Source organism: Rousettus aegyptiacus, unplaced genomic scaffold (assembly GCF_014176215.1).
Source record: "Rousettus aegyptiacus isolate mRouAeg1 unplaced genomic scaffold, mRouAeg1.p scaffold_m13_p_14, whole genome shotgun sequence".
NCBI classification, from domain to species: Eukaryota; Metazoa; Chordata; class Mammalia; order Chiroptera; family Pteropodidae; genus Rousettus; species Rousettus aegyptiacus.
The window spans coordinates 9,651,718-9,675,927 of NW_023416289.1; the positions used below are offsets into that span (position 1 = coordinate 9,651,718).

The 24,210-nt window shown below is 49.5% G+C and overlaps 1 protein-coding gene, 1 long non-coding RNA gene and 1 pseudogene across 3 annotated transcripts; all 3 read left to right on the forward strand.

Moving 5' to 3' along the window:
- Positions 1-5,038: 5,038 nt before the first annotated feature.
- Positions 5,039-14,398, forward strand: LOC107520535 (annotated as a pseudogene).
- A 128-nt stretch (positions 14,399-14,526) lies between these two features.
- IL34 (interleukin 34) lies at positions 14,527-23,753 on the forward strand. Of its 2 annotated transcripts, none has more exons than XM_036231379.1 (6): positions 14,527-14,660; positions 19,373-19,506; positions 20,323-20,400; positions 20,665-20,826; positions 22,754-22,883; positions 23,125-23,753. In XM_036231379.1, the coding sequence occupies exons 1-6, from the start codon at positions 14,633-14,635 to the stop codon at positions 23,298-23,300; spliced, it is 708 nt and encodes a 235-aa protein (XP_036087272.1). In that variant the 5' UTR covers positions 14,527-14,632; the 3' UTR covers positions 23,301-23,753. The 2 variants fall into 2 exon arrangements, with proteins under 2 accessions (XP_036087272.1, XP_016019947.2); XM_016164461.2 differs by having other exon boundaries at positions 20,668-20,826.
- LOC118611346 lies at positions 14,667-17,929 on the forward strand. The gene is made up of 2 exons (XR_004954228.1): positions 14,667-15,961; positions 16,076-17,929. It is a non-coding gene; the product is annotated as an uncharacterized LOC118611346 (long non-coding RNA).
- Positions 23,754-24,210: the final 457 nt, after the last annotated feature.

Sequence of the window (24,210 nt, forward strand, 5' to 3'; positions counted from 1 at the left end):
ATCCATTTCAAGTTATTTTTATGCATGATGTGAGGTAAGGGTTACACTTAAATTTTTTTTGTGTGTGTGTAAGAATTTTTAATAGTTTCCATAGCATTGGTTGAAAAGAATCCTTTCACCTGTCTTCTCTGAGTCAAGCTTTTCTCAGAGAACGGGAGGGTTAATTCTCACAGTTGCTACAAGCAGAAAAGGTATAATCATTTTATAACACTGATTTTAAACCCGTTGGCACGTGGTCAGCACTTGATAAATAGCAACGAATTCTCGGATTATACTAATTGCTTTCCGGTGGTTTCCCATTTATGTTGTTTCCAGTTTTCTTTTAAGTGTAAATAGCAATGCAATGGATATTTTAGGCATACGGCTTTTCTTTTCTTTTTGAAAAATTGTTCTTGGATATATTTATGGATCTTTATTCATGCTACAAATCAGTGTTAAAGGGGTTTAGATCCATGCACTCTGCCAGAAGCCAGGCCTTACTTTTGCCTTAGCCCTGCTTCCAACCAGAGGGAGCTTCTCAGAAGGATTAAGAACTAGAATCATCGCCTTTCCCGGGAAACCTTTTCTGCCTTCTGACCCCCCAAGTCGCCCCCTGGTCCCCTGGCCTGTGGTTTCTCGTCTTCCTTTTAGTTACACGCAGTCTCCTATAATACTGTTTCTACTCATTTTTTTTTACCTCTTTACCTCCCCAACTGGCCTGTGTGCCGGTCATTGGAATCACAACTTACTTAGTTCCCAGCACAGTGCCTGCACACGGTTAGCTGTAAGCATGGCTGGTACTGCCACTGGGTCTGTGGACTTCTCTGAGGTCGGCCTTCTGGTAACAATGTTCTTTCAGTACCAGTGGCTCATGTCATTCTCGGTTCCATGATATCATGTTGTTCAGCCAGTTTTCTAGAAGCGTGAGTCATGTACCCCTGCCTGATGTTGGGTGGTGTTACATGGTGCCCGGATCCTGCATTACATAACATTAAATACGAGAGTGAGGAAATTACTTTTTGGTTCTTTTTCAACCCTTCTTACTTCTCTAAAACATAGTGTCTCAGCACTGTTGACATTCGGGGCCAGAAAATTCTTTGCTGTGGGGAGCTGTCCTGTGCACGGCAGAATCCCTGGCCTCTACCCACTAAGTGCCAGTAGCACCCCCAGCCTTAGTTGTGACAGACAAAAGTATGTCTAGACATTGCCACATGTTACGTGGGGAGCGAAATCTACCTCCCAGCTGAGAGCTGCTGCAGGAGAGAGACAGTCTGGTGCTAATGGACTGTAACGCCTCTTTAACCCTTGCCAATCTTCCTTTTCCAAAAAAGAGAACAGGTCCCTAGCTGAGAGCCTGCGGCAGGCAAAGCTATCTCCCTAGAGTTTAATTACATTATTTAGCTTTCCTTGATATTACCTTCTCATTTTTGGCAAGTGAGAACTGTTTTTCTCTTAATGAAAGTGTAGTAAAGTTTTCTTTACAAATAAATTTAAGTAAAAAGGTGAGGAAATAGAGAGACACGTATCTCAATAGATGTAGCTCTGGCCCAAAGAGTGCTGTGCTGGACACCTGGCTCTCAATTAGGAAAGGCGGAGTAAGCCGACTTTCTGTTTTGCGGTTCTGTCATCTGCAGCAGTGGGCAGGTTTTCATGTTTTGTTTTACCTGAGACAATACTCCCGCTTGGAAAATGCCCTAGGCATCTGTTGTGGGTGCCAAGCCTCCCAGATGTGATGGCACTGATTACATAGGTGTGGGTGCCTGACAGAAGCAGACTGCTTGCTGAAAGCATTTGGTCTGTGGACCCAGGCGTTGATCTTACTTGATAAAATTGTTCAGGTGGCTTTGAGTCTGGCTTTTCTTGGAGAATGGGAGGGTTAATTCTCACGGTGACCGCAAGGAGGGGAAGCTACAAGGCAGTGCATGTCTGGAACCCAGCCAATCCTTTTCCGAGAAGCAGACAATTGAAAACAAATCACACAGGCCGGGAGCCTTTATCATTTCATAGAGAGGTCAGATGTGGGAGGAAAGCACAGTATTCATTCATCTCAGACATCTTGGCAAAACTGCTGGTCTGCTACGGCCTCTGCTTGCCTCATGGGAAAAGATGATCAGAAAGCAAGGTGAGTGGGACCAGCACCCTTGATGAGTTCATGGGTCTGGGCATTCACCATCGGTGGCTGCCAACATCAGAAAAGGGAGCAGAACAGACATTACACGCTTCCTGTTGAAAGAATCCAGCTCCACCTGTAGTTGGGACAAAGGATTAGATCTTGAGTCTGATCTAACTGCCAATGTGCAGAAATAGAGAGGACAGAGGGACACGTTGAATTGTACCACGAGTGTGCAATCAGCAAAGCCTCGACTGGGAACGCTCTACGGGGCAAATACCCTGGGTTCTTCAACAGACGAATTGTAAGGGAAAGAATGGGATGGAGGGGAAAATGCCATAGAAGAAAAGAGACTTAAAAGATATATGACGTTTTTTTAAATGGACGAAGCTAAAAACTAAACCGTGGTGTCTAAGGATGCACGCTTAATTGATAAAATGAGAAAGAAACCCAACAAGGTGATTGCTGTAACAGTCAGGATGGTGGTTGCTTTTTGGGGGAGCCGTGATTGGGATAGGGGTCGTGGAGGGTCTTCTGGGGTGGCTGGCCAGGTTCTTTTTCTTGATTGGGTGGTATTTTTAAGGTATGATTGTCTTACAATAACTCATTAAACCATGTGTTTTGTGTTCTGTTATGTATCCATGTTCTATTTTTGAAAAAACTTAAAAGGCAAAGTACAAAATAATATGTGTAATATGTTACTTTTTATAGGCAGAGAGGAACTAAAAAAAAATTTGTTTCTGTTTTAAAATATAAAATTGCAAGGATAAATAAAAAAGTAATGAAAATGTTTATCAGGTCGGAGAAATGAGACGGTTGAAAGATAAGAACTGGAAACTAGACTTTTCTGAACATACCTTGTATAGTTTTTACTTTGGAATGATGTAAGTGCTTTATGTAATTAAAACACACAAATATGAAAAATCCCTAAAAATAAGAAACAGATGGAAATACATGACCTTTTGATGTACGTTCCCAGTGAGGATGTGACCTAAGAGAGAAAGGACCGCGAAAAATGTTAAACTGAACAGACTTGTCTTATCGTTTAGTTATAATATCGGTATTACTATTTTGAAACTACATATGTAGAAGGATAAAGAAAATAATTATCTCGTGTCATTAGGAAACACGATTTTCAGCACAAGACAAAGGAGATGCAAATGACAATCTGGAGAAGTTAAAAACCTCAATCTCATGATTTATTTTACAAACTAATGATTTGTGTTTCTATTTCTAACAAATATGAATTTTCTAGATCTGTCCACCTGAAAAGGCCTGTAACACTGACAACTGGGTAGTAATGAGAACCCTTAGTATTCAGGCCGTGGTTTCTAGGGACCATTTCCCACTCAAAGGGTTCCCTGGAAAAGTAGCTGATTTCGAGTCTGAGGGAAGATGAGACTGGAACCTTCGGTCAGGTCTTAAAGCAAGGAAGCTACCGGAGACTCCCAGAGTCACGTCAACAGGGCAGGAACCTACGGAGAGGAGCTCCCACCAGCCAAATGATGAAATCATTTGAATATCAAAAAGAATAGCAAACAGCCACTTTGGAAAACAGCTTGGCAACTTCTTATTGTTAAATCACCAGCTATCATATGAGCCACGGACTTACTCCTAGGTATTGACTAAGAGAAATAAAATCATACGTTCCCAGAAAGATCTGTATGCAAATGTATGTGGCAACTTTATTCATACTTTCAAAAACCTGATGCAATGGAATGCTACTCGGCAGTGAAAGGCACAGACCGCTGATACATTTAGCAGCATCGGCGGATCCCTGCGCATTTGTTAAGTGAAAGAAGACAGGACAGGAATGGCAACATATTATATGATTCTGTTTGTATAATATTCTGGGGAAAAAAAAAATCTCTAGGAAAAGAAATTAGGTAAATGATTGCCGGAAGTGTGGGGCATGGAAGGGGATTACTGCAAGGCGGCACAAGGGAACTTTTGGGGCTGATAGAAATGTTCCGTATCTTGAATAAGGTGTTAATGTATATATTTATTGAAACTCATCAAACTGGACACTTAAGGAGGGTGAACCTTAATGTACCTCAATTAGACCTTAATAAACCTGACTTGAAAGTAACTTCAATGGATTTTTGAAATATAAAAATTTTAAAAATTAATGAATTCAAAGTGATACTGAAAAGTCATCATTAATTACCTTTAGAGTGTGCTAAGGAACACCCTCTGAAAGCTGGTAAATAAAGGGATGAAACTAAACTTTTATCCTGCTTTTTTTTACACAGATCAGACTTTAAGATAAAAAAACAGAGGCTGAAGGAAAAGTGTACTCTATAGAAGAATCACAGTAATAAATGTAGGAGGAAAGATTGAGTTAGAAAGTCACCACTTAATGAAATGCCGTATCAAGGCTATAATCATCTGTGTCTGATGAAAGATAAAATTTGGTGGAGAACTTTATAATGGATGATCAGGGAGAAAGAATGTGACATTAGCTTACTAAATTGAGACAAGCAGACATTCTGTACCTCCTGATGTAATGCAGTGCTTCTTAGGAAAATTATACTGAGCCCAGTGAAACATTTCAATCTGAATATTAGAAATACAGAGATAAATATGTTAAATGACATTCCGATGATGTTATTAGCCAAACCCAGAATGTGAGGAGTCTCTAGGGCAAGCAACCCAGCCTCTTCAACAGCACCAAAAAAAGGGAAAGTAAATTATTATATATTAGAAAGTCTTAAGAATTTAAAACTTACCACAAAGAAATCAGGTAAGTATGGTGTTGACATAAAGGTAGACATGTAGATCAGTGGAAGAGAATTCCATGGCCGGAAATAAATCCATATCTGCCCATGCCTCTATGATCAACTGATTTTTAGTGAGGGTACCAAGACCATTCAATGGGGGAAAGAATAGTCTTTTCAAAAAATGGTGCTGGGACAATTGGACGTCCACATGCAAAAGAATGAAGTTGGGCTCTTCCCTCATACCATATATGAAAATTAACTCCAAATGGATCAAAGACCTAAATGTAAGAGCTAAAACTATGAAACTCTTAGAATAAAAAAGGTAAATCTTTGCAACCTCGGGTTGAACAATGGTTTCTTAGATATGATACCAAAAGCATCAGCAACTAAAAAAGAAGAAAAAATAAATAAACTGGACTTCATCAAACTTAAAAACTTTTGTACATCAAGTGACACTATCAAGACAGCGGAAAGACAACCGACAAAATGGAAGAAAATATTTATAAATCATAAATCTGATAAGAGTCTAGAACCCAGCATATATAAAGAACTCTTACAGCTCAAAAATAACAAGATAAACCAACTTAAAAAAATGGGCAAGGGATTTGAATAGCTATTTCTCCAAAGGAGATATATATAAGTGGCTTACAAGCACATGAAAAGATGAACGACATCATTCATCAGCAGGAAAATGGAAATCGAAACTACTATCAGATGCCACTCACACCCACTAGGAGGAGTATGATAAAAAAAGACAGGTAGTAACAAGTTTTGGTGAGGTTGTGGAAAAATCAGGACATGGCTGATAAGAGCATTAGATGGTGCAGATGCTTCAGAAAACAAAATTAAACATGGATTTGCCACACGACCCAGCAAGTCCATTCCTAGGAATACACCCAGAGGACCAAAAACTTATGTCCACACAAAGATATCGATAGCAATATTATTGGTAATAGCGAAAAAATGAAAACAACCCAAATATCCATCAACTGATGAACGGATAGAGAAGATGTGGTATGTCTACATAGTGAGATTTTATTCGACGACATAAAGGAGTGAGGGGGCAGTTAAGATGGCAGCTGCCATGTGGTCATGGGGGTGACCGAGTCAGAGCTGCCGGGTGACAAAGAAGCGAAGAGGGAAGCAGAATCTGTCAACAAACAAGGAAACGCATACTGTGCCAAGATAGATTATGGTTGGATTTACGACCGTTATGCAAAAGCCATAGAGATACGTCCTAAAAATGCTAGCCAGCATGGGAATTGAGTAGCCAACCACTCTGATGATGCTCAGAGGTTCCGGGAAGCTCTTGAAGATGCACAGTGAGGTGGGATGGCAGTTTCCTCCGGGGACATCACGAGTGGGCGAATGATGCCTATCTTCAGGGAGTGCCAGTGGCAGTGTGTCACAGTGTCCAGAGAACCCTAGAACCGGATCACAGAAACGCTCGGGCACAATGGGTGTGCAAGAATGCTAATGCCGCCGCAGGATATGAGAAAATAGCAGAGACGGACATTGTGAAGTGGGGTTTTCGGAAGGTGGTTTTCTGCAGGGACCGTGCTCTAGCATTTGCCCCAGACTGTCGTGGCTTCAAAATTCTCAGAGCAGAATATTTACCAGTGCAGGGTCATTATCCAGAAATAATGTGACCGTGGCCAGTCACATTTTACAAATATCTTCTACCAACGTGGATGCTCTGGATGTCTGAGGTCGTTGCTTTTGTTATGAAGATCATATTGAGAAGGCAGTTCATTTTTTTTTTTTTTTTGGTACAGACTCTCACGATGGCTTCTGACCATGAGAAGACCTGTGTTGCTTGCAGAAATGCCAAAGCCCTTAAAGCAAAGAAAGGAGATGAGGATTAAGCATTTAAAGAAGGACATTACAAGCCAGCTTATGAACTGTACACAGAAGCCCTGGGGATAGACCCCACTGGTATGAAAACAGATGCTAAACTCTACTGTGATCAGGGTACAGTTAATTCCGAGTTCAGGAAGCCAGATAATGCAACAAGAGACCGCATAACCATAGTGACATGTGTAAAAGCCTTCTGGAGAGGAGCTCAGTGTTTCGGGGACAAAGAACAGCCTGAAGAAGCAGTGGAGGACTATGAAAAAAAAAAACCAACACATTAGATGGATAAGAACATAAACAGCTCTTAAAAATGCACGGTTGGAACGGACAAAGAGTAAGAGGAAAGATTACAACAAAATCCTGGGACCGAACATGAAAGCCTCAGAGGCCAAGATCAAGAAAGCTTATCAGAGACGGACTTTGATGCACCATCTGGGTGGGCACAGAGGAGCCAGTGCGAAGTTCAGCAGGAGGAGGAGAAAAAGTTCAGGGAAGTCGGAGAAGCTTTTGCCATCCTCTCTGATCCCAAGGAAAAGATGAGCCATTCCAGCGGACAGGACCTGGATGAGGAGGGCACAGATGTGGGTGATTTTGATGCAAATGACATCTTCAAGGCATTTTTAGGTGGGCCTGGGGGCTTCAGCTTTGAAACATCTGGCCTAGGGAATTTCTTTTTTCAGTTGAGGTAATGAAAGGAAACCCTCCAGAACCCAGAAAATGCAAACTTGCTCGATTTAACCTTGAACGAGGTCACAGTTCACCTCCTCCCGCCATGGTGTGCTTAGAGCCACTTTGTTTTCTTAGTTGGCTACTTTGTGTCTGTGAGTGGGGTGAAGGAAAGGGAGTCAGGGCTGAAGACTGAGGGGGAGGGGAAAGGTTCGAGGGGGTGGACAGGAAGGTGGCTTGTGAGTTTTTGTTATAGGATTTAACTTTATTGAAAAAGAAAAAATATTAAGAGAACACAATGTCTGACCTTAAAAAAAAAAATAAGGATGAAGTACTGATAGATGCTTTGTCATGGTCTGCTTCAGCTGCCATAATAGAATACCATAGATTGGGTGGCTTAGACAGCAGAAATTCGTTTTCTTACAGTTTTGGAGGCTGGAAGTCTGAGACGCGGGTGCCACGGTGGGTGGTTTGTAGTGTCGACTCTTCTCTTGGGGTGCAGATGGCTGCCTTCTCGCTGTGTGCTCACATGTTCTCCTCATGTGAGCAGGGAGAGAGGGCCAGCGCTCTGGTGTCTCAGAAGGGCACTAATCCTATCATGAGGGCCCCACCCTCATGACCTCATTTAACACTGATTACCTCCCAAAGGTCCCATTTCCAAATGCCAAAACATTGGGAGTGAGGGCTTTGACCTATGAATTTGGGGTGGCGGGCACAAACATTCAATTTATAATGTGCTACATAATGAAAGAGCCCTGAAAACATTACGCTTAATGAAAGAAGTCGGTCATAAAAGATCACATGTCATATGACCACATTTATAAGAAGGGTCCAGAATAGGCAAATTTATAGAGACAGAAAGGAGATGAGCAGTTGCCAGGGCCTGAGGAGAGAGGAAATAAACAGCGACTGCTAATGAATACAGAGTTTATTTTTGGAGTGATGAAAATGTTCTGGATTTAGATTGTGGTGATTGTTGCACAACTTTGTGACTATACTAAAAACCCCACTAAATTGCATACTTTAAAGTGGTGAATTTTATGGCTTTGAATTATATCTTAATTTTTTTAAAAAAGGAGAAAAGGCGTAAAAGACACATCAGTCAAGGCATTACATGGACCACTTTGTAGGACTCTTGATTCTGTTGACATAAGAAAGGTCCAAATCTGTAGAGAATATTTAATGAGTTAATTGAGCCAAACTGATGACAATTTCTGGGAAGCAAAATGTCAGTGGATTGAGGAATTCCTCCAGAGAATGGCAGTTTTGCAGTTTATTTTGTACTTTTGAATAGAAGAAGGAGATATAAGGAGGATTACATGAAATCTGTTCGTAAATTAAAGGGATGGGAGAAAGCAAAGTGGGGAAATCTCGGGGGTTGGATAAAAAGGCAAAATGGAGAAACACATAGTTCTTTTATGTTTGCGGCTACGGGATGGTTAATAACCTTTACAGCACACAGAAATGGTGTTGGGGAACAGAATAGCCGTGAGGGGTTCTGCCGGCTCCTGCTGGAAATTATGCCCTGAAGGGTCCGGAAGGAAAGATCACTCTGACATTTCAAAGGCATGTTATCTTCGATGCAAAAGGACAATAGATGGGCTCATACTTAGTTAAAGACTGACCTTTGTGACTACCCGCCACAACTAACCAGCTTTTCGTTGGGAAGTTTTATGTTCAGACATCCTCTGTGGTTACTTTTGGTCTCTGAGTTTGTAAAGCCCACCATGACAGGCTTCCCTTGAGCTTGTCAGGTTTAGTATATTGACTCCTTTTCATCCCTAATTCAAACAAAGCAACTTAAAAAAGGATACTTTACAAAAAAAAAAAACAGGGAAAATTGAACGTGGATTCTGTATTAGATGATATAAGGAATTATTCGATTTGGGAATGTGCAACAACAGTAATCTAATTAAATACTTTTTAAAAAATCCTTACATGCTGATAAAATGGCATGTCTGAAATACTCCGGGGAAAAAATTGGGGGATGGGCGAAACAGGAATGACAGAGGATTGATAATTTTTGAAGCTGAGTAATGGCCATATGGGGGTCCAGTATACTCTTCTACCTTGTTTGGATTTAACAATTTTTATGATAAAAAAAAATAAGTCAAGCAGGGCAGAGATAAAAAGGTCTTGATTAGTACCAAATTCCAGAAGTTCCTCTTGCAACAGAAGATTCTGAGCTGGGCCCTCGTGCAATGCGGCACACCTTTGTCCCCGAAGGCCACCTGACCTGGAATCCAGCTTCATTCTGAGAAGAGAAGTCACTAAAACTGCTCCCAGGAGAGGCGTTGGGTTAGAATTCATCTGGCTCTTAAAAGAGTATTTGTAGAGATGCACGTCCATGCTGTATCGATTAGCTTTTGCTGTGTAACAAACTACCCCCAAACCTAGCGGTTTAAAGCGAACATCGGTGTTTCTCACGGTCCTGTGTGGTGGCTGGGATTCCGGGCTGACCTGACCAGGGCCGCATGGTGTAGGATGGCCTCACTTGAATGCCCGGGGCCTGGGCAGCACCTCCTATGGGAGGCTAGCTAGGAACTGTTGACATGATGCCAAGAGGGGGGATAAGCCCTCAGGCACGAGGGCATTCAGTAGTCACATGGCTGTTCCCAGATTTAAGAGGTGGAGAAACAGAGACTGCTTTGCAGATTGGATTTGTGCTGAATGGGAGCCAAGGGTGCTAGACAGTCGAACCCAGCCCACCTCTCGGACTGGGATTGACTTCACAGATGTGGCCAAGAGTGGCCCGGGCGCTATTCACGTGTCCCAGGTCTATAGATCCTGGGCTGGTGAAATTATCCAGAATAACTTGCTCCCTTTTTTGGTCTCCCTTTTTCTGTGGCCTAAACTCAGTCTTACTTTTCTTCCACGTCCCATTGAATAGAACATCTGTGACTCACTCTTTGTGGCTGCTCATTGTCCCTCCCCATATTCTCAAAAGACAGGGTCCCTTGATTCACAGGAGGAGGATGTTGGGCGTGCGGCCTTGGGCCAGCTTTCTCCACCCCGAGCCCCTGTTTCCTCATCGGGAGGATGTGGGAGTTCCATGGAATAACTCTGAGGCCCTTGGGACTCAGCCCCGCTCATAGGGAAGTGCTCGGAATGGTGCAGGTGGTCCAACGCTGTGTCCCCTGGGCTTCGGGTCGGGCCCGGCCACTTTGGGGAGATGACTGCTCTGTGTGGGTGTAATAGATGGCTTGCAAAAGCGGCCCCAGTTCTTTACCGCACATACACACCCTATCCGTCCCTTTTGCAACGATGTCTTGCAGTCCCTTCCGTCGAGAAGTGGAGTCTTTCCCTGCCCGCCGCCCCCATCTTCCTTGACCTATGGAAAGCGGGGCAGGTGATGGTGTGGTGGTTCCGTGCCTTGGCCTTAAGGGGTCGTGACTCATCTGCTCCCTTTCCTGGGCTCCTGACTCTGTCGTGAGAACGAAGCTAGGCTGGCCTGCTGGAGGCGAGTCATCCCATCTGAGGCCAACCAGGCCGGCGGCATCCTGACGACCCACCAGCGTGAGCGAGCCTCGATTCGTGAAAAATAAGAAGCGACTGTTGTTTTCTGCGAGGAGAGAGATTGGGGCGGTTTGTTACTCAGCTGACAAAGTGGGCGCCTGGGCTCTGCGCATCCGGAGCGGAAACCTGCGTCTCCTCTTCAGGCCGAGGCACAGGCTCCAGGGTTCAGCCGCCGGAGTCCAATTCGGGTTCCTGGCTCCATCCTCGCAGGTGGAGGGTCTTGGTTCTCAGGCAGGTGGCTTTGGAAAGGAGGGAGCGGTGAAGGCCCCAGGGGGAGCAGGTCCTTGCTGCCCAACCTGGATAGACATGGCCACACAGTTTCAGGACAGAAATGCCTTTTTTGTTTGTTTGTTTTTTACAAGTTTAGATTTATTTTTTAAATCAGAGTTACACCTCCACCTGAAATAAAGAACAAAATTGTTCAACAGGACCCTGCTGTGAATCTCGGCAGGCTTCCGTCTTGTCCCTTCTCCCCATTTCCTGCTCCGCAGACACAGGACTTTGAACTTTTTTTTTTTCTTAAAGCAATATTCTTTCCTTATTCATCTAAATGGCACACTCATACTGCTGCTGCTGCTTCATCTGCGTCGTTATCTGTTGCCTTCCCACTTTGGAAGCTTGAGCTCCTTGTCACCTGCCTCCCTCCTCACATACCTCCGCCCTCCGTCACTCCTTGTCCTCCCGGGATCCTTAAGCCATGAGTCTGTTAAATTAGTGTTCGCTTTTTGCTTGCTACTGCGACTTGGAAAATGCTATTCACACAGGAGCTATGCAGAATGACACTCCGACTTTTACTTTCTTGCACAACTCTTCCCTGCGTGGGCTTCCTAATGATCGCTCCAAGCCCCAGGGGTGGAGTGGGGGTGGGGTGGGAGAAGCATAGTCTCAAATTCTTCACCCTCCCTCATCAGACTGGGGATAGGCGTGCCCTGGGCTCTCCAGTATGGGGCAAGGCAGGTTCCCCGCAGGCTTGGAGGGGCGCTCTGGGGCATCTGTGAGCAGCCGGGGTTCCTCTCTGGCTCCTGTGTCATCAGGCAGCTTCTACTTTGTACCCTTTTTGTCTGTCACACATTCCCACCCCCACCCCACCCCCACACCCCATTTCAGTGGGGCTCAAGGGATGGGCGTGACCACAGAGAAAGCCCAGGTTCAGGACGAGGTTCGATGGCATGAAAGCGACTGTGGGCCTATTTCTCACTTTCTTTGCTTCTCCATCCGAGTTGAGTGGTCTGATGCGTGGTCCAGGTTAGGACTCAGTACCGGGGCCTGTCTGGGAGGTTCTGAGTGGGGAGGTTGCCAGGCGGGTTTTGTGGGGCACGGAGAGGGCGCAGAACCCGGCTCTGGAGTGTGCCTGTGGTTGGGAGGTCTGGGCTGAGGACCTCTTCAGCCAAAGGGAGAGAGGACAGGACAGGAGACCCCTGTGGTCAGCACACACAGCTCAGATGTTCTGAAGGGCTGTGGAGCATGCCGCTTACAAGTCACAGACAGCCCTGAGAGGCGTGGAAACTTCCATCCTCACCAAAACCTGCATGCAGAAGCCAGTAGTGGCTTCCTTCATAATTGTCAAAAATCGGAAATGACCCAGATGCCCTTCAACTGGTAGATGGAGAAAGAAACAGTGATTTGGATTGGGTGATACAATGGAATACTACTCAGCCAGAAAAAGGAACAAATCACTAATACATGCAGGAGCCTGGCTGAATCCCAAATGCAGCATGCTAAGAGAAAGGAGCCTCACACGAAAGGCTACGCACTGTGATTGTGGTTATATGGCATTCCGGGAAAGGCAGAATTGCTGGACAGAACACAGATGAGTCGTTGCCCAGGGCCGGGGGTGGGAGGAGGGTGGCCAGAGGGAATTTTCTGGGTGGATGGAAATGTTTTGTATTTGAATTACTGTAGTGGTTACACAACCCTATGAATTTGTCAAAACTCATAGAATTATACACTAAAAGAGGTACGTTTCACTGAATGTAAATTATAAACCAGAAAAAAACTAACGACAAGTTTCAGTTAGGTGAGTGTCTGAGGTGACACTGTGATGGCAGGGAATTGTCACCGGGTGGGCCAGAGGAAGAGCTGAGACCCAGGGTGACCTCACGCAGGGAGCGGGTGAATGGGCACCCTGCGTTCTTTGTGTCAAGTCCCTGCCTGCCTCCTGGGACCCTCAGAGGGCAAGGACCAGTACTTCCAGTGTGCTCCGGAGGGATGGGTGCCACAGGGGAGAAGACCCCCAAAACATACCTACTTTCCCCTCATGCCATCAGCTTGTGGGCGTTTCCCCGACTGGAAGGGAAACAGAGAGAGAGAACAAGGGCCTGGAACAGAACCAAATCAGAGACTGAATCCCAGAGCTGGCTTTGTTGCCGGCCAACTCAGCCTCTTGAAGCCTCAGTTTCCTCATCTGCAAAATGGGGACCTTAGAGTCCAGCGAGGGGTAGATGAGATGAGAAGACCGTCTGAGAGCCCGTGGCTTCGTGCCCAGCTGGTAAGGGCTTCCTAAAACGTGTTGCCTTGCAGGAGTGGCCACCAGCAGGCTGAGTTTAAATTCATGTTGCATTTCTTACAAGCTGTGTGACCTTGGATAAGTGTCTTAGCCTTTCTGGGCCCTGATTTCTTCATTGATAAAATGAGATTTTTATGGCCCTATAAGTTGTTGTGAGGATATAAAGGCCTTAACCCCGGGCCTAGCATGTAGTAAATACCCAGAAAGCGCTATCCCATTATTATCAGAGGATTACAAAATTTAGCAAATAAAAATACAGGATTCCAACTTAATTTGGAATTGCTGATAAACAAATCATTTATTTTTTTAGTATAAGTACGTCCCATGCAATATTTGAGACATACTTATACTAAAAAGTATTTATGACATAATCATATTAAAAACGTGTCGTTCATCTGAAATTCAGATTTAACTGGGTACCTGGTATTTCATCGGTAACCCTGTTAAGAGGGGATGCAGACTTGGGGTAATAGGGGGATGAGCCTATGCCCGAAGGTGAGTGGCGGGGTGAACGATGTGCCTTTTTTAACATCCCTGTGCAGCCCGAGTCATTCAGATACTTTACCTGCAATCTTGCCTCCCTCGGGATCTGGCTAACTAACCCACGCGGCCCATTCATTCCTTGGTCCCTTTTTTTGTTCAGGCCGCCAGCTGCTGTCATCGTAACTCACTTCTGGGCTGGTGCTGCCCTTCGGGTGTTCCGCAGTCATTTCTCACGTGTGAGCCCGCGTTGCCGAGGCGCCGGCCTCGGGGCAGGGCCGTGCGCCTCCGGCCTTCCCCCGGGGGTCTTGGCCAGGCCGTGGGGGCCGCGTGCACAGTAGGCTCTCCGTGCCTGTGGCTGATGGCTGAGTGGCAGCGCTGCTCTTACATAATTGGTTTCTCTCCTCCTCTCTCTTTCCAGAGCCAGATTTCACACTGAGCAGCTGCAGACGGAGAAATCAGAGAAAGCACAACCCAGCCCCAGATTCCGAGGGGCCTGCTGGGGACCGTCCTCCTGCTCCAGAGGGAAGATCGTGAGGCTGCTGTCTCGGGCCAGGTCCTGGCTGCCATGGGGCTCGCAGCCGCTGCCTCCCAGCTGCCCTCTGCACTGCCGGGCAGATAAGGGTGGCATTGCCCGGGCCCACCTGCCGCCCCCTGCCAGGCCGTCCTCCGTGGCCAGCCCTTCCCCTACCTTGGGCCACCTGTGCTGACCCGAGGCCATGTAGGCCCCACTTGGGCCTCTGTGGACAGACACACCGTCAGGGACGTCGCCTCTGCTCTCGGGGGACCCGGCGTACCATCATGCCCCAGGGATTCGCCTGGCTCCACTGTGAGTACTGGGGGGGTCCTTGGGAGAGGTAGGAGCTCTGCTGTAACCATGACAACTGGTGAGAAGTTGAGATGCTTCCCAGCTTAGTGCAGGCGTCCTCGGGGACTCTGACGCCCGCCCTCCACCCTGTCTCCCGCTGACCCCAGCTCAGGCAGGCATGGCGGACGAGAGTTTTAGGTTGGGTGGGCACAGTCAGTGGGTGGTCATGGGGATGGGACAGGCGCCGGGGGGCGGTGGCACTACCTACTCAGACCTCTCAGTGGCAGGGAGTGCGGTGGGGACAGAGGTGGCAGACGGAGGATTCCCGGCCTCCCTGAGTGTGGCCAGCCAGCAGCAGGGGCTTGTGAAAATGTCTGGCCCCCGAAACACGTGGACAAGTGCAGCCCGTTCCCTGTGCCTCTCCCTCTGTAAAGAACAAAATTAAAAGGAAGAAAGAGAACAGTGCTATTGATAAAAAATAAAAAAATAAAAAGAATAAGTTGAAATGAGGACAGAAAAGGAAATAAAGAGCCTAGAAGCCTCACGAGCTTGCTGGTAGGAGGCCAGACCAAGATTCCGCAGACTCTGAGATTCAATTTGATTGACTGAAATTCAACACATGTTTCTGGTGCCGCTCACGTGCCCACTGAGGAGTCACCGCCATGGCGACAAGGACCTGGGCTGTCTTGGGCCTTGCTCTTCAGTGCCTGACATGGAGTTAGGCGCCGGGAACTCTGTGCGGGATGGATGAGGTCGGGGCTTGATCCCGAGAGGGATGTGGGGAGGCACTGGGTCCAGCCTCGCCCCTGTGGAGGGATCCTGCAGAGGGTCAAGGTGTTCGGAACTAATGGAAGGACACAGAGCCAGCGTTCTGGAAGCTTCCGAGTCATGACGAGCAGGAGGGACAGGAGGAGCAGCGTGGGCGAGGTGCCACTTGGAATGGTCTTGAAGGTGGGCGGTGTTCACACAGGTAGCTGCGGGGAGGTGAGGGCAGCGTTCCAGGTGAAGGCTCAGCGGTGGAACAGTGAGAGGCCAGGACGGGGAGCCGGTTGGGTGCAGATGGCTGAGGCCTCGGGGGCCAGGAAGAAGAGTCCCCAATTCATGAGACAACATGGGGCCCTGGCAAAGTTCGTGATCTGATCCGGGGGTGAGGCTGTGATCGGGAGCCAGTCTGCTTTCAGAAGGGACTGTACTGCAGCCTTCTGGACAGGAAGTCCAGGAAGTCACGACGGCCAGCTCCGGAGGTGGAAGCGAGGATGAGGAGCCGAGGGAACGAAGCCGGTGGAGGCGACCTGTAGGACGTGGCGAGGGTTGGCCACGGGGTGAGCGACAGGAAGGGGATGCAGAGAGGTGGGGGTGCTGGAGGAGCGTTGGCTGCCATGACAAATTGCCACAAACTTGGTGGCTGACAACAGCAGGAATTTATTCCGTCCCAGCGCTGGAGGCCAGAAGTCTGAGGTCAAGGTGTGAGTGAAGCTACCACAGTCCCGCCGAAGGCTCTGGGGGAGGATCCTTCCTGCGTCCTCCATCCTCCGGTGGCTCCTGCTGGTCCTTGGCTCGTGACAGCATCACCCCAACCTCCGCTTCCATCTTCACGTGGTGTTTCCCTCCGTGTGGCTCTGCATCCTCTTCTCTTCCGATAAGGACACCAGTCATTGGAATTAGCGTGGGCCTCCATTACATCCTCACAGACCCCGAGGATACAGCTGAGGTTCTGGGTAAACAAGAAGATTTTGGGGGGTGCTATTCAACCCCCCACACCAGCTGGGGTGGGGCGGTGGACAAGGCCCATTTATTTCTGCACGAAGGCCGTCTCGGGGAACCAGCGGGGACCTCCTTTCTCACTTTGCTCTTTCTCCGGCCTTCTCGTCTGCCTCGCAGGCCTCCTGCCTCTGGAGGATGGGGATAAGGTGGGCCTCCCGACCAGGGTCGGGTTTGCACTGGCCGTGGGGTTCCTGGGGTACGAGTGGCCATGAGCCTCCAGCCATGCTGTCCCTGCCTAGTCACCTGCCCGCTGGCTTGTTTCTTGAGGCGGAGGAAACAGAAAAGCTCAGAACCAGAGATGGGCAGCAGACGTGGAGGAAGGCAGGTCATCTGTGGGCGGGGCTTCGGCACAGCCCACGCGTCCCAGGCTCTGTAAGACTCAGTTCCCAGGCCCTGGAGGCTCTGGCCCAGGACACAGATAGGGACAGCTGGGGCAGGCCCTGGGGCGTGGGTTAGGCAGCCAGTGGTGACTGCCATGTGGGAAAGACCTAGTGTGGACAGAGGTACTGATTTTTAAAGAAACAATGCTAAGTTCAGATTTTTATGTGAAATCTTTGTGGCCCTTGGAACACCAGTTTGCATCCATCACTCGGGTCGATGGGTCCCAAAGTATGGTCCCCAGACCGGCTGCAGCATCGCCTGGTTGCTCTTGAGAAATGCAGGTTCTCTTGCCCCACCCCAGACCTACGGAATCAGACACTCTGGGGTGGGGCCCTGCCAGCTGTCTAGGAGATTCGAATGTATGCTACTATTCACCTGCTTGCGGTGAACCCCAAAAGTGCTCAGTAAATAGGCCCGAGCTGTGAATACTGCATCACATATTCAGATACTAGAGGCGAAGTTGTCTGGTCAAGATGATGAGCGAATTGGACAGATGGTGCTAGAAACAGAGATTGGTGGGGACTGGTATAGGCAGGGGAGACCCTGGGGCGGAAAGGAGTCTTGGTGAGACCTTGAGAAAGGTCTGCAGTGTGAGAAGATACCCAGGGCAGAGCGAAGTGTGAGCAAAGCCCCGAGGCACGAATGATCTTGACCTGCAGGGGTGCTGAGCTGAGAGGGTTAATGACTTACGGGCAAGACAGAAATCAAGCCAAATCAAGCGATTCAGTTTGTTTATCTGTTCCTTTGTCCAAATAGTTGGTCAAGCACACGAGAAGAGAGAGAAAAAGAGAAGGACAAGATGGGTTGCAAAGTTGCAACCTTTCAAAAAAAAAAAATTTTTTTTTTCAAAGTTCTGTGAGAGGAAGGGCTAGTGAGGCACAGGGCTTGGATAGACCCAAGGGTGCTCCTGGTGAGGGGTCCAGGGGCGCAAAGGCATGGCAGAGGGACCGAGAAGGATGTGAGGAAGTGGAGGCAAGCAGGCCCAGGCTAGCGAGAGTCTGAGGATGGAAGTCTTCCTTAGGGCCAGGGAGGTGAGTAGGGAAGGTCCTGTCTGTAATTCTTACTCAACCAGGGCTGGATCAAGGAGATGACTCAGACTGTCTGGCTGATTTTGGGGGTGGAAAAAAAAAAAAAAGAAAAGGAAATAAAAAAAAGAGCGCTTTTGATTATAACACTACAGATATTGATTGCAGAATATATAAACTATGTCCTGCAAAATATAAAGATTATAAAAATCTCTCACAGAGATTGGCATAATCCTTTCTACCATATTCCCTGTGCACACACGTATAATTAACAAAATTCAAGGCATACTATCTATATACCCACATACAGAGTGCTGAGTCATGCTTTTTTAAAACTTCCCTAAGCATATCCTAAGTACTTTTCTTATCACATCAGCATATCAAAAAACATTCGTTCTTTCCCGGTGTGATTTTTATTGGCTTCATTCATTGTTATTGAATATTTAGGCCATGTACGGATTTTCACTATTATGAAATAATGTTGCAATGGAAGCCTTTGTCCATAAATCTTTTGGTTTGTCTCTCTTTTTTTGGTTTTCCTTTAGGTTTATTCCTAGAAATAAGTTTGATGAGTCAAAGGGCGTGGACATTATTAAGTCCATTAATAACAAAAATTGCCAAATTACTTTCCAGGATGAGAGCACCTGCCTCACTACTTTGCCAGCACCGAGTGTTATTAAAATAAAATAAAACTAAAAAAACAAACCCATATTTTGAGAGGTAAAACATGGCATCTGTTTTAATTAATTTCTTTACTTTTGTTAGTGAGGTTGGTTTTTTTTTAATACGTCTCTTGCCCATTTATATTTTGTTCTTTCTGCTCTGAGCGACTTAACTCTTGTTCACATTTGTTGCAAAATTTCTCAGAGTGTTTTTGTAAATTTGTTCATTTACAGGAAATCACACAGGCTATTTTTGGAGTCACAGCGACCTCAAGTGGTGAAGGGTGGTAGCATTGGGAAGGTGGCTGCTCATTTGTTAACGGAGGAGATTCACTTAGCCTCCCAGAATGAGCAAACTGGAAGGGCCTCTACAAACCCACAGAGTAGATCTAACTGCCAAGGTCAGATAGAACAGGGAAGAAAATGGCTTTAGTCACCCGAGAGTCATTTATAGACTGGGAACTAGAATCCACATCTCCTGAACCCTCCGATGGGAAATGCAGCAGCAGGCTTTGAAAAGACATTAGCCCTGCACGAAGGGCTGAGGTTGCCCTGGACGAGGGGTGGAGCCTGCTTCACGGTGCGGTGCGGGGAGGGGTCCCAGGCAGGAGTGGGGAGGAGATGAGACCAACCCCAGGGGGCGGCATCTGGGGGGGCACTGCTGGCCAGGAGTGGCCAGGCTGGACGGCCCGTGCTTGCCTGGCCCCGGTCTCCTGGAGCCCAGACCGCAGGGAGAGCACTGCTGGCGGAGCGAAGGCCGCCCGGGGCTCTGCGCCCCGACCCCCGCCCGCCTCTCCCGCGAGGACTCGTGGCCAGGAACAGCGAGGACAGCCGTGCACAGCTTTGCCCACGAGGTGGCGTGGAGCGGTGCGGGTTGCTCACGTGTTCCTGTTGGACACAGATCTCGGGATCCTCCTTGGCATGGCCTTGGGGAACCAGGGTTTGGAGGTGTGGCCCTTGACCCCGAGCGAGGAGTGCGCCATCACCGGGTTTCTGCGGGACAAGCTGCAGTACAGGAACCGCCTTCAGTACATGGTAACCATGTGGGCACCTGCCGTGTCCCTCTTCCCAAGCCCCTTGGCTCGTGGGGCATACAGTCTGGACACGGAGGGTCCCCCCTTGGCCCTGTGTCAGCCCTGAGCCAGCATGACCCCTTTCTCTGCCCCCCCCCCCCACGACACCTAGTCTGCATGCAATGTCAACACGCCCCACCCCACCCCGCCCAACTAGGTCTGACCTTTAACACCACCTCCACGTGGCACTCACTCTGGGACTCAGGAATGGACTCCAGGAAACTTTGGGGAACCCCAGACACTCCTGTGTCGGTTGAGGAGTTAAGGACCTAGAAATTGGAACACAGGTTCTTTTCGAAGAGCGGAGACACCCACATGGCACATGACTCTCTATGTGTCTTTTTTAAAAAAACAGCTTTATTGAGATATGATTCATATACCACACAAGTCACTCATTTAACGGTACGCTCAATGGTTTTTAGTACACTTGCAGAATTCTGCAACTGTCACCTAAGTTTTAGAGCAATCTTTTAATCTTCCTCACCCCCAAAGAATCTGTTTCAGGGTAGCATGTCCCTCGGACTGTTTCTTGGCTGGAACTTCTGCCTTAACAGCAACTAGGTGTTTTATTTTAGGATTCCCTTTGTCCCAGAGGAAAGAGAGCTGTCTTATCCCAGTGAGGAGCTAAGTGCATGTTCTCTGTAGACGCCACCTCTGCCATCGTAGGGCTAAGCCTGGGTCCCCTCCTTCTGCAGCAGATCATCTGGGGGTTTGGGAGAGCCAGCCTGTCTGAGCCATTTCTGACTCTGATCTCACAGTTTGTTCTTTACCTCCCCAGAAACACTACTTCCCCATCAACTACAGGGTCAGCGTGCCTTACGAGGGGGTGCTCAGAGTGGCCAACATCACCAGGCTGGTGAGAATCCCCTCGTGGGCGAGGGGGACCCCCTGCCTCCTGGGACATCTCGTGGGCCTCTCTCGAGAGCCACATTGATTTCGCAGGTCCTGTTGCCTGGGGCTTTTCCTGGACCCTCAAGCAAGCCTGCCCTTGGCCCAGGCCCGAGGTTGCCTGTGGTCGGCTCCCTCTGCAGGGGCAAGTGGGCGTGGGGGTGGTCAGACCGGCGGGAGGAGGCCCCGAGGCCCATGTGGCAGCTTTCAGCGATTTCTCCTGTCCCCACAGCAGAGGGCCCGGGTCAGCCAACAGGAGCTGCGGTATCTGTGGGTCTGGGTGAGTCTCAGTGCCACTGAGCTGGTGCAGGAGGTGCTGCTCGAGAGCCACCCATCCTGGAAATACCTGGAGGATGTGCAGACACTGCTGGTAGATGTCCAGCAAGGCCTCAGGGTGAGTGGGGCAGAGGTGTGGGTGGGCAGGGTGTGTGCGCACGTGCGCACGTGTGTGTGTGTGTGGGGGGGGCACGGGCTGTTGAGGGAAGACGTGAACACTTGGAACATGCCGGCATATCCTGAGAGTGTGGGAGAAATGGGAGAGAGGAGGAGATGGACAGGGATGACCAGAACGTGGGCTGGGCGGGTGGGGGGCGGGGCGTGAGATGTGCCCGAGACCCTGCTCCATTCAGCCTCTATCTCTGTCACTCTACGATCCTGGGCAAGTCATTGAACCCTGTGGCTTTATTTCTGCAGCTAAGGAAAGAGGTTCCTTAGGGAGAGAGGGGGGAGGGGGCAGTAGCGGAGCGCAGGAGGTTTCAGCGTGATGAAATCCTTCCGCATGATCCCGTAATGGTGGATGCGTGATACCATGCGTTTGCCAAAGCCCGTAGAACTGGACAACACAGAGTGAACCTTAATGTGAACTATGGACTTCGATTAATAATAATAGTAATAATAATTATTATTATAATAATTATAATTATCAAGAGGTTTCTGATACTTGCCTGCTCGGGAGGGTTGATCTGAGTCCTCAGGGTATGTCCTCCAAAAACCCTGAAGAGTAAGGTGACCGGTGCGTGTGTGCCCCGTGCAGGCCATGCGTGTGCCGTGGGACCCCTCCCAATACCCGTGTTACCCTGCTCCCCGCCCTCCCCCAGCCCTCCTCAGGACCTGCCTCCCCCCACCTGCTCCCCAGCCAGAACACCTGAGAGCACCTGTGAGCTTCTGACGACATCCAGCTCAGGGGCCAGCAACTGCTTTTGCAGCTGCCTCAAACTTTGGGGAGGCTCTTGACATTCTGGCAGAGGTCAGGAGCCCCAAGGTTTTCCTCGGTGGCTTATTTGTGCGTCTGAGCAGGGCGGGTGGTGGCGTGGACTTGGGGAAGTGACAGTTTTCCATCCTCGATTTTCCGTGAGTGCATCTCTGGCTCTGAGAAATCCTAGGGGCCGGTTTGGGGGCTGGGAAGGAGATTGCGAGGTGGGCTAAGGCCCTACCCACCTGGGCCGTTCAGGTTTAACTAGCTTTTAAATCTGTTCTAACGATGTTAGTGGTCTATGACCTGCTCTGAATGTGCCCGGCATCTGTCAGGCAGCCGGCCCAGGGGATGGGCCCCTTTCTCCTCCTGCCGGCCTCACTCCTCTCTCTGAGCCTTCGTGTATTAGTTTTATTTTTTAGGGCTGCTATAATGAATTGCCACTAACTAGTGGCTTAAAACAAAAGAAATAACTCTATCACCGTTCTGGAGACCAAAGGTTCATAGTCAAGGGCCACGCTTCCTCCACAGGCCCCAGGGGAGGGTCCTTGGCTTATGGCAGCATCACTCCAACCTCTGCCTCCACCTTCACATGGCCTTCCCCTCTGTGACTCATGTCCTTTCTCTTAGATGGACACTAGTCATTGGATTAGGGGCCCGCCCTAAATCCAGGATGATGTCATCCCGAGATTCTTAATTATTTTTACAAAGACCCCATTTCTCAGGTACCAGAAGTTAGGAGGGAGACTGGGAGGGACACACAGTTTACCCCAGTGCACTTTATTTTTTAGAAGGGTCCTCCCCCAGATCCGTCCCCATATTTCTGTCTAGAACAGCAGGGGTGCCCCCATCCCCTCCTCCCTGGCCTGCCCGCTGCAGTCATTTTTCAAATGGTGGGAAGAGAAGTCTCTATGAGTGGTCGGGTGGGGAACATCGAGCCACCCGCCCCGCAGGAAACTTGGCACCTGCAGGAAGAAGGAGAGAAATTGGTCACAGGCTTCCCAGTCGCAGGAAGCCTCGTCCTCCTTCTTGGTTTGCACAGTTCCAGGTGGGACAGCCCCCCGCGGCTCTCGGGATGTGGCCCTGTCTCTGCACTGGCCCGTGGTTCTAACAGTTTGCTCCCTTCCAGGGTGTGGAGGTGAGCCCCAAGGTGGAAGCGGTGTTGTCCCTCCTGAGCGCCCCAGGGCTGAAGCTGGTGCGGCCCAAAGCGCTGCTGGACAACTGCTTCCGGGTCATGGAGATGCTCTACTGCTCTTGCTGTAAGGAGCTCTGAGTAGACGGGGCTAGGGGCAGGGGGCAGGTAGGTGGTTGGGGGGTCTCTACCCAGGTCAGTGTCAGAGCCAGCTCCCTCCCGAGCATGCCCTCTGCTCCCCAGGGTGGCAGGCCATTTCTAGAAGCTGAGATGGGCTCTGGGTATGGGGACAAAAACGATGTGGCTTGGTCTAGGGACAAGGGGGCTGTTGACCACTCCTGCAGCCTTTTTTTCCCTCTTCTCTGCAGGTAAGGAAAGCTCTGTCCTAAACTGGCAGGACTGCGAGGTGCCAGGCCCTCAGTCCCACAGCCCAGAGCCCTCGTCGCAGTGTGTGACCACCCAGCTGTACCCTCCTCCGGCCCAGCAGCTCCCCGCCTCCCTGCCCCACTCCCTGGGATCCGAGGCTGGCCCCCTTGGTCAGTGAAGCTGCTGCGAGCACAGGAGGAGGCCTCCTGCCCGGAGTGGGCTTTGCGGGGACTCGGATGGGGAGGATAGAGGAGCTCCCAGAGTCGCCGGGGCCTGCGATGTCGCTGGGCGGTGGCGACGAGCCTCCCTTGGGTGTTTTTCCTTTCTGAGGTATCCTGTGCCCAAGGAGGGCTCAGCCCCCGCACACCCTCCGTACCTCACATGGTCTCACCCGGAAGGGCCCGGGCGGAGGGGCACCTGCAATGGACAGGGCAGGGCTCTGGGCCCTTCCTGGCAGTGCGAACTGCCTCCTGGGAGCAGAGGGAGAGCTGCGCTGGGTGGGCTGGTGGGCGTGGAGGCGACGGTCTTACTGAGGCGGGGGAGGGGGCAGAGCCAAACGCCACATCTTACCACAGTGGGTGCTCTTCCAGTTCGTTTTTTTTTTTTTCTATTAAACACCCGCTTTCTTTTGGTTCGGTTCCGTTTGTTGTGCATTTGAGAGGGTGAACCTGGAGGGGCGGGAGCCCCACCTTCCCTCCCCACCCCCCACCCCTGGCCCTAGTGCGATGTGCAGGAGGAGGGGCGGGCGGGTCAGCCTGGGCCCAGGTCTGCGGGTTCAGACTTGGAGTGGACGGAGCCTGGCCGGGGGCTGAAATGCTGGACATTTGAGGGACTGAGCTCCTCGGCCCTGGCTTAGTGCACAGGGCCTCGGGGCAGAGCGTCGTTGGGCTGATCCCCAGCAGCGGCCTCGCCACCCTCCCGCCCTCCATCAGGCTGTTCTGACAGCCCCCGGCATGGTCGGAGCTGACGCCGTCAAAAGCCTAGGTCCTGGCACAAGACCCAGCGCTGCCAGGAGGAGGCCTGGGCCCCCAGGGAGCACCCCCACCCCAGTCTAGGATCTGCATGGGAAATGGGGTGCTGTGGGCGGC

Coding starts and splice junctions, on each gene's coding strand:
- IL34 (XM_036231379.1), top strand. CDS start 14,633: ATGCCCCAGGGATTCGCCTGGCTCCACT. Junction 19,507..20,322: donor GGAACCGCCTTCAGTACATG/GTAACCATGTGG, acceptor TTACCTCCCCAG/AAACACTACTTCCCCATCAA. Junction 22,884..23,124: donor GATGCTCTACTGCTCTTGCT/GTAAGGAGCTCT, acceptor TCTTCTCTGCAG/GTAAGGAAAGCTCTGTCCTA.